Raw genomic sequence first — 9,951 nt, 5'->3', positions numbered from 1 at the left:
AACAGCATTACATGTACCACCAAATGGTTTAACCCTATCGGGCATGATGCGTAGGGTGTTTGCCATTTACGCCAGAGACACAGGTTCGCTTCAATATCAAACCATTTGACATTACTTAAATAGAACCATCAAGCTTCATGTCAGATTACAGTCCAGATAATATATGCAGTGCAATATAATTAAGGCATGTTTCGTTTAAACTAATACTTTTAAAAAAAAATGTATTTATGGTTACAAGCCTACCATAGCCTACAAATACTTTTCTGAACTGGTTTCAAGACATGCTTTGGTAAATGACTCCCTGATAAAATAAAGGTTAAATAAAATATCAATGAAATGGAATCTTCACTGTACAGCTCGGAGACATGGGAGTAGGATTTAGGAAGTCACGAGAATGTCACATTTGAAACCAATTGTACCCTATTTTCTAAAAATAAAGATAATTGATTTTAAATGAACGCTCGAGACTGCCCCAGATCAGCTGACGCAGTGTGCGTATCCTGCTACGCATGCGCACTGGACACTGTCTAACAGCACCATCAACAGACTGGGGAACAAGCAGCCAGAGGAGAGGCACAAGCTGGCGTTTTGTTTACCTCCAAAAGAAGAAGATAACATTTTCTCAACATGTCGGGATTTGACGAGAACCCATTTGTAGATGCAGTGGATGTCAATCCTTTCCAGGTGAGCAATTTATTTAGACCTAACTGTAAGCTCTGACTTGCGTTGTCCTTATGTTCCCTTCTGAACGCTGTAAAAGATATACTGCAACAGAAACCAGTTTGGTTGGTTGCTGGGTTGGGCCTGGGTCTACTTCCTTGTTCAGATGAGAGAACGTAGCATGATTGACAATGTTGTGTGCCAGTCATTTCAGTCAATATATTTGGTAGGCCAATAAGGACACGTATAAGGTGTTCTATTAGCCTGTACCTAAGCAGGTAGCTAGGCCCCATTGACTTGTATAGGCCCATAGATGGCTAGCTATCAACAACCTATCCTGTCATCCGCTCAATTAAAACGACTACTGGGAGCAAGTTGTTTTAATAGACGAGTATATGCCATTTATTGGCCTACGCATGTAAGAAGGTCAGGACTCATTTCCTACCAATAATGATAGTTATGCACCCGTAGCAAGTGCACCTGTCTTGCTGCCAACGAATATAGCCCCCTGCTATTCTCTGTTTTCACACATTGTAATTCTAGCCCCTATAGGTTTGCGTGGGATTTTATACCTTAAAGAACCAACTATCAGTCAAATAGCCAGAGGAAAGTTGTTATTTCGTGTTTTTACTCGTAATAAAATATATTGTTGTCTCTAATACAGGATGCCTCAGTCACACACATCACCAGCGGTGGGATTGAAACCGTTGAGGAATTCAACCCATTCTCAGCCAGTGCTATGGTAAGATGAGCCAGGAGAAGTGGTGTAAAAATACTTTAAAGTACTACATAAGTCGTTTTGGGGGGGTATTTGTATATTTATATTTTGGACAACTTTTACTCCCATCACATTCCTTAAGAAAATAAATGTACTTTTTTACTCCATACATTTTTACTCCCTACATTTTTCCTGGCACCCAAAAGTACTTGTTATATTTTGAATGCTTAGCAGGATGGGAAAATGGTCCAATTAACACACTTATCAAGAGCACATCTGTGGTCATCCCTACTGCCTCTGATCTGGCAGACTCACTAAACACAAATGCTTTTTTTTGTAAATTGTCAGTGTTGGAGTGTGCTGGTGGCTATCCGTGAATTAAAAAATAAACAAGAAAACTGTGCTGCCTGATTTGCTTAATATAAGGAATGTTAAATGATTTATACTAAGTATATTTTAGCAATTACATTTACTTCCAATGCATATTCATATAATGTGGGCACAGTGACGTCATCATCTTCCTGAAAAGAAGCAAATGCATCTGACAAACATCCAGAGGAAATATGTTGATTTGGGAGCGTCTTATGATGTGAATGAGGCTTCATTTAATTTCAGACAAGAGTATATGAACATGTGGTTTTGTATATCTACATGCAGATTTCTTTTTATTTGTGATTTTGACTGTGTGTGTGTGTGTGTGTGTGTGTGTGTGTGTTTGTTTCAGGGCACCCACACTGGGATCACCATCCCTATCTCTGCTGCCTCCTCCCAACCAGCTGTCCTACAGGCTTCTGCTGTGGAGCCCACCCCACAAGTGAGTAACAGAGACCTGAATGAGGAGGAGGGAGGTTGGCAGTGTGGTACACTGACCATTTTAGACAAAACAAGGACTTCCTTTTGACTCTAGCTATTGCTCAAAGCTGAGTACAACACACTCTCAAATTCACTGAACTCCTGAGTTGTTTGTGATGACTAAGTGGCTAAGCGAGGCCACATGAAGGCAAATCATTTCAGCTTGTTTCATATTGTTCTTAATACTATGTCTTGTTTTGACTGATTTCATGCCGACGCTAATATGGCAAAAATTTGCTAGTTATCTAACCAATAACGATATATTTGAGAGAAAAGTACTCATTGTGTAAATATATTCATACTTTCGATAAACATTGGAGATGAAATATAGTTGACATGTTGTCACAAACAATCCAAACCAACACCTTCTGTTTCGCCCCATAATTGTGCCTCGGTTCTGTTGCTAAATAACCAACCCATCTGTGCATTGATCTGAATAGGCACATTAAAACAAAGGTCAGAGAGAACTGGAAAAGCATCCTGACTTGGTCATACTATTCAAGGTTTTTTTGCAAGGACCCTGGTTTTGGTCCTACTTTACCTTAAGTGGACAAAGTAGTATTTACATAAGCCAGTACTGTGTAATGACAGTGTAGTTTAGGTACACATTCTTCCAATTGTTGTTTGAGACTTCACATGTCCCATTTCCAAGTTACCTCACAATATAAAGATGAAAAAAACAATTGACCTAGGGTTATGGGAGGTTCAGTTTGTTTAATAGAATGCATGTGAAAATGCAACCGTGTAATAAACAAATTGCACGAGTTGGTATGAATTTTCTCTGCAAATGGGCAGAGATAATTGGGCAGAGAAGGAACTTCTTATTAAATGCATTGTACCCACCAACTTGATGCATTGCAACCATTTTGTGCCCGAACACTCCATCTTGGTTCAAGGTGGTTTGTAACACAGCTCTTTCCCATTGTCCACCAGGCTACTGCGGCTGCTGCCCAAGCTAACCTGCTCAGGCAACAGGAAGAGCTGGAGAAGAAAGCTGCTGAACTGGATCGGAAAGAGCAGGAGCTCCAGAACAGGCCTGGAGGCCACATTAGTAAGCTATAGATTGTCACTTGATTATGTTCAATTGAAATCTGTCTTGACCAAATTATAAATACAAAAGTTGATTCAACTTCTGTTTAAAAAGGAAATGCTATTGCAACCTTTTTGCAATAAGGAATTGAGACCAAAAGCTCAAGAGAAGTTTCAAGTGTTTAATACCAATGATGCCATCAGCTGAGTGCATACATTTAGAAAGCTCACAACACATCTTATGCTCTTCCATTGTATGTGTCACCTCCCCAGCTATACATTTTATGACCCCAATGAGTTTCCCTCCTTTCTCCTGTGGAATGTCCATGATCCTCTCTTGTTTACCTAGATGTCAGAATCACACCCCGTCCATCTTCATCCTGGGCCTGACCCTGCTCTCTGATCCTAGGCAATTTCCTTTTATCTAATTAGGTCAACCTTTCTAAATTAGCATACACACAGTTTCATGGCCTGAACTCCATTAATACTCACAGTAATCATTCACTAAACAGGATACTAACAAACTGCAGTTTAACTTGAAACATGTTACATTTTAACAGAATCCATCACGGCCTTTTAAATTGGCTCCCTACTGTAGTGTTTTATCTTTCTAAGTTACGTTGTACTTGTATTGTTTCGTCTGATTATGTACCCATGTAACTCTTCATGGCAGTGAACTCTTTATTTGACAGCAAAAGAAAACAACTGGCCGCCACTTCCCAAGTTTTCCCCCATAAAGCCTTGTTTCTACCAGGACTTCAACGAAGACATCCCTGAAGAGTACCAGAAGATATGCAAGAGGATGTACTACCTTTGGATGTGTACGTACACCTTGCATCTTAAAGCTGCACTATGTCACTTTTTTTTGGGAAACCCACCAAATTCACATAGACATGCGAGTTATAGATTTCTCATTCACATTCAAGAAAGTCTAAGAAGCAGTAGATCTGTTCTATGTGTGCTATTTCTATGTTTCCGGTTCTTAAGTTTTGTTTTTTTCCTCTTACTTTCGGTTTTCCACACCAGCTTCAAACAGCTGAAAATACAATATTTTTGGTTATGGAAAAGGTATAAAACTGGTACAATGATTCTCTACACTATACTTGTTTTGTCACATAAACTGAAATTAGGCAAACTATTCCAATTTTAGCATCCAGGTGGAGTGATTTCTGCATATTGCACCTTTAATTTCGTAATTAATGATATTACATGCTTGTCAGTGACAACAGTCAACAATCCCAAAGTACTAGTCATAAGATATTAGTCCCCAAGCTCCTCTCCAACACTGCACCAGTTTCTTCTAGTCTCACATTCATTTGTTTTGTCTCTCCAGTTCACAGTATCACACTCTTCCTGAACCTTCTGGCCTGCCTGGCCTACTTCACGGCCGATCCAAACGCGGGGGTGGACTTTGGTCTGTCCATCCTCTGGTTCGTCCTCTTCACCCCCGTCTCTTTCGTCTGTTGGTACAGGCCAGTGTACAAAGCCTTCAGGCAAGTTCTTTGCTCAAATATAGTTCTACTTTTCTTTTGAATTGAAGTGTTTATATAAGTAAAGTCCCTTGTGATGACGGAGTTGCTAAAGTCAAAACAGACTGGAACCTACTTAACACTGTAGAATGTCTTAATTCCACATGACCTAATTAGTTTTATTGTGAAGTCCATATATGTGCGGGTGATTGTTAACCCTTTGTCCTGGTTTGTTCTTCAGGTCGGACAGTTCCTTCAGCTTCTTCTTCTTCTTCTTTGTTTTCTTCTTCCAAGTGTCTGTCTACATCATCCAGTGTGTGGGGATCCCCAAGTGGGGGAACAGGTCAGTGAAACAACATGATACACAAGATAGCACCTCAGGGAATCTTCTTTGCGGAAGTGTGTGAGTGCTGTATGTTTGGGTATGTATTTGCGCACACAAGTACAGGTGTGTGTGTAATATGTACTGTGTCTTTGGGTGTGTAATATGTACTGTGTTTGGGTGGGTGTAGGTCTCCCTTCACATCTTTGTGTGTGGGTGTGTACGTGTGTGTGTGCATCTGGTCCTGCATCTTCTCTCTTGCATCTCTTTGACAGATCTCCTGCTGGCTAATCTGTTGCTGTGCTCTTTGTCCTGGGGGCTGCTTTGTAAGTGTGTGACACTCGGCTCATCTCTCTTACCTTATTTCACACTGTCGTGTTGACCCAAACCAAATTGTGTTGGTGCAGATATTTTATTTTCACATTGTCATTTTCAACATGATTCCAGTAACCAGACCAGCTCAGTAGTTTGGTTCGGCTTAGTAGTGGGAAAAGCCCTTCTGGCTCCTCAAACCTTTGGTCTTGCTTCTTTTGTGAAGTAGGCTTCACTGTCCCGTGTCATCCTAATAAACATTGCCTGTCTGTTGTTCATCGTGTCGGTTTGTGACTGTTTGCTAAAAATAATTCTGTCGACAAAGGGTTTTGTATGCCTCATTGATGTTATGTTGCTATGGATTTATTTTCTGAAGGTGTAAATGAGGATGTGTTATTTGTCTTGTTTTCCAGTGGATGGATTTCGTCCATCACCTTGATAAGAAGCAACATGGCTGTAGCTGTGGTCATGATGGTTGTGGCCGGTTGCTTCACTGTGAACGCTGTCCTCGCCATCATCCTACTCAAAATGGTACATTTTGGACTATCTCAATCCTTCAGAATTGATTCAAACTTTATTGCAAAGTGTTGAGGTCATTATGGATAAAACATCCACCCACCAAGGCCAATACAGCCTGAAAAGATTCAGAAGGCAACTCCATTCCCTTCAATAATCCCCTGTCTATCGTGCCTGACTCCTGCCTTCTCCCCCTTGTCAGGTCCACTCCAACTATCGTCGGACGGGGGCCAACTTCACCAAGGCCCAGCAGGAGTTCTCTTCGGGGGTCCTCACCAACCAGACCTTTCAGAGCGCCGCGGCCAGCGCCGCCTCCTCAGCCGCCCAGGGGGCCTTCCAAGGACGCTAGTGATCCTAAAGCCACAGGGCCAGGTTCCTCCTAACCTTTCTAGGCACCTCTCACTCACTCCAAGCCCCGTTTTGTCCCATGGCCTCAGTGTCTCTGCAGAGGCAACAGAAATGGCTGACAGGACAGAAACTAGACTGGTATACAGGAACATTACAATTTACTGCTGTATCATGGACATTCTCTAACCACAGCCATTGATGCATAATCCCAATTCAACCACTAGCCCCGTGTATTCAATGTGGTGGAAACTCTGCTAGCTGATCAGAGGGTATAACTGGAGCTATTACCATGTTGATTGGACTTATCCAAGTGTCTGGGGGGTTGGTTTGGGATTGTGGTGTCTTGCTGGTATGGGGGTTTGGTTTGGGATTGGGGTGTCTAGCTGGTAGGGGGCTAGGGTTGGTTTGGGATTGGGGTGTCTAGCTGGTAGGGGGCTAGGGTTGGTTTGGGATTGGGCACCAGAGTTTGGCAAAGTGTCCTCCATGTTGGTACCAAACATTCCATGACAATAATGTACATTTTCATTCTAAGTGGAATGTGATACTTTAAGAAAGCGAATGCGTAATCTGTCTTGCTCGTCTCCTGTAGGTTTTAATGCTATTACACTATGCTTCTAGCAAATGAGGAATGCTCTCCCTAGAATACTTTACATTGTCATTTTAATCCTCACTAGAATGAAATAGTTTGGTACCAGCATGGCGCTTATCATTATGAAAACACAATCTCCAATTAAGTTGTATTTTTATTCAGTATATCAATTGCCCTCTGTCCCATAGCCTAGTCTTTACCTCGTTATGTTCTCTCTCTTCTTCCTCACTGTCCTGCCCTATCCAGACACTCAGGTCCTCTTCTCAGGACATACTGTATCGTTAACGCAGAGATCTCCAACTCTAGTTGTGGAGAGCCACTGTTAGTGCAGGATTCTGTTCTTTCCTAACACTAACACACACGTTTCAAATACTCAACTGATCACGGTCTTCAGTCTCGACCTTGATTTCTGTTTAATCCGGTGTGTTGGTGCTAGGCTGGAACAATGCCTGCGTACCCAGTGGCTGTCCAAGACTGAAGTTGGAGATCCTTGTATTACAAGGGTTTGGGTACAAAAATGTTACCGAAGTGGGCATCTGAGGTAAAAACACTGAAATGTCTACTGAAGGAATTACATTTTATTTTGTGAAGTTTACGTTGTTGTTGAGGTTTATTTTTGCGCTGATCATAATATATTGAAGGGATGAATGGTTTTATTTCTTAGATTTTTTTTGTGATTTCATATTTTACTGTTCTTCAATCCCTCAGTAGGGTTGGACTTGCTGAAGTATGATAAGGCAACTGCTGTGTTTTTGTAGCTACAATAATGAAGATATTGGGTGACGGTTTAACTAAATGGGAAATCCTGTATACGCAGATGTTAGTGCACCACCCCCTGTATCCCTCCTACTGTACTTTAAAGTAACTGTCCAGTGAAAATCACACTTTTAAAAGTTAATGTTCTGTTAACTCCTACCCAAATAATGTTGTTGACTCATCCTATACTCATATTTTTGTCAACCATAAATTGGAGGAAAAAAACCACCTCCAAACAGTTTAAAAAATGCTTGCTATTTCCTCAGAGCAGGATGAGCTGGCCAATCAGTGGTCTACTCGCAGTAATATTTTTAATAACCGGTATACGCCCACACCATTCCAACACAGAATAGCTGTTTTTTATTTATTTTATCGTACTTAATTATGTATTTATTTTAATTGGAAGGAAAACTATTTGTCATATTGTGCATAATTTTAGGTCATATTTCATAGAAATATTAACACGGGACAGTTACTTTAATGAACATAGAACCACTTCTGTGCTGTCACCACTACATTTTGGAGTTGGTGGCTTTGGTATTATGACGTCAGGACAGGTGGGATCTTTTCTTACAACTCAGACAAAGGACGAGTTAGTTTTAAATTAACACTTAATTATTTGGTTCTCTATAAATGAGCTATAGACCAGTCAATGTGGGTACTGTGGCATGCTCATAGACATTTCTGGAAGATTGAATGTATTTAGTTCAAGAATAGAATATAGTTACAGCCATGTGAGAATGAGTGAGTGGATGGAGGAATGAGCTGACAGGACAAATTAATGAATGATTTGAGTAATTACATGATGATCTAAATGTATTAATGAATAGTTAGTTATTGATTGTGTATATGTGCCTAAAGTAAAGTTCAGTACAATAACCCTAAAGATTGCAGTAAACCAAGTCATGACTTCTAATACAGCAACGATCAAAAAATAGATTTACATTCTTGATTTTAGTTGTTGGGTAGTAGTTACAACACAGGCATATTATTATTTTTAATGTACGGTTACTCTACACTTTTTTTCTGAAATGTCACTATGCTGTCTACTGGACATTTGCAGTCTTGCTACACTACCGCTGTTTGGTTCCTGATATGTCAACTCTGATGTTATGTAGCTGACACTGGTTTACTGAGATTTATTTTTGAGCCTAAAACTCACTGAGACATGACTTTAAATGAGCCTCACCTTCTGCCTATTAACTACCATTATGATCCATCCGTGTTCTGAATGTTTGTCCAGATACATGTGTGTTTATCTGATCCTTCTATTGGGTAGGGTACTGTTACTGGGTATTATCTAGCACAGGGGTGTCCAACCCTTCTTCTGGAGAGCTACTGAGTGTGCAGGCTTTTGTTTTAGCCCTGCTCTAACACCTAATTCAACTGCTCATCAGGGCCTTGCACGACTAGCTGATAGCTTCTGATTTGGTCGAATCAAGTAGGGATGGAATGGAAGCCTGCACAGTGCACACCCAGTAGCTCTCCAGGATGGCTGTCCTTCTGGAGGTCAAGGGTCAAATCTGTTTGTCACTGTACATATGTCTGACATGTTACAAAGCTGTTATTTTGTCTGAGGGATTTTTACGACTTATCTCTGAAGTAATTTATAGATCTATTGTTACTGCTATTATTCAATAAATGGATGCATTTCTTTGCTCTCTCTTGAACGTCAAAGATTTTTAAAAATATTTTTTTAATAAAAAAAGGTACATGCCCAGGCTTTCTGTCTGCCTGTGGGGCATTCAAGTGCTGTTGGAACTAGGAAAGTCATTGTAGAAAGATGCTACCCAACTTTTCCACTTGGAAAGTATCAGAATCAACCAACAGGAAGCTCTACGTAAATAACGTACGTTAATTTTAACTCTGAGCCGGCGGTTCCTAGTTTCCGACTTATTATGAATGTGCCAACAGCCCTGTAGGGTGGTGATGTCTCCTCGCTTTCCTCTCGCGTGCAATTTGGGGACGAACGGCATTTGGATCCTGATTCAACCATTTGTATCTTCTTAGGGGTTTTACAGCAACATGCAGCCTGGCTTCTATCATACAGCATTACTGCAGCCTATTGTACCTAAACTAGCTGACCATCAACAGTCCCATTTAGTCACAGAGAATTAGTTATCTAAAAACATCTATACAATTAATAATATGAGCTATCTGACAGCACAACGCAGGGGAAAATAAATATGACAGCGAACTCTAAAATACAGATCATTTGAGAAATTGACTGAGTTATTTAATTTGATTTTATCTAATCAGATTTTTTTTTAAAGAAATGTTTTATTGTTTATTGTTTACAGGCAGGGGGACCATATGAATGTCGAACCACAAGGAGCTATATCAAGTTACCATTTAACTATTAAATCAACCTCTTTTCATG

At 40.4% G+C, this 9,951-nt stretch overlaps 1 protein-coding gene across 2 annotated transcripts; it reads left to right on the top strand.

Annotated features, from left to right (window-relative positions):
- Positions 1–507: 507 nt before the first annotated feature.
- On the top strand, positions 508–9,951 carry LOC139384367 (secretory carrier-associated membrane protein 2-like). Of its 2 annotated transcripts, none has more exons than XM_071129083.1 (9): positions 508–684; positions 1,325–1,402; positions 2,103–2,192; positions 3,164–3,281; positions 3,952–4,080; positions 4,593–4,752; positions 4,970–5,071; positions 5,776–5,893; positions 6,081–9,951. In XM_071129083.1, exons 1-9 carry the CDS (start codon positions 628–630, stop codon positions 6,225–6,227), a joined length of 999 nt encoding a protein of 332 aa, XP_070985184.1. In that variant the 5' UTR covers positions 508–627; the 3' UTR covers positions 6,228–9,951. The 2 variants fall into 2 exon arrangements, with proteins under 2 accessions (XP_070985184.1, XP_070985185.1); XM_071129084.1 differs by having other exon boundaries at positions 516–684; positions 3,958–4,080; positions 6,081–9,248.

This window comes from Oncorhynchus clarkii, chromosome 26 (assembly GCF_045791955.1).
Source record: "Oncorhynchus clarkii lewisi isolate Uvic-CL-2024 chromosome 26, UVic_Ocla_1.0, whole genome shotgun sequence".
Taxonomy (NCBI): domain Eukaryota; kingdom Metazoa; phylum Chordata; class Actinopteri; order Salmoniformes; family Salmonidae; genus Oncorhynchus; species Oncorhynchus clarkii.
Note: the sequence above shows the minus strand (reverse complement) of the source record. Positions and strands in the feature narration are given on the sequence as shown.

Bases quoted from the DNA above. Each gene is read 5' to 3' on its own strand.
- LOC139384367 (XM_071129083.1), top strand. From the start codon at position 628: ATGTCGGGATTTGACGAGAACCCATTTGTAGATGCAGTGGATGTCAAT. The intron at 3,282-3,951 runs GTAAGCTATAGA...TTTATTTGACAG, and splicing joins CAGGCCTGGAGGCCACATTA to CAAAAGAAAACAACTGGCCG. The intron at 5,072-5,775 runs GTCAGTGAAACA...CTTGTTTTCCAG, and splicing joins ATCCCCAAGTGGGGGAACAG to TGGATGGATTTCGTCCATCA.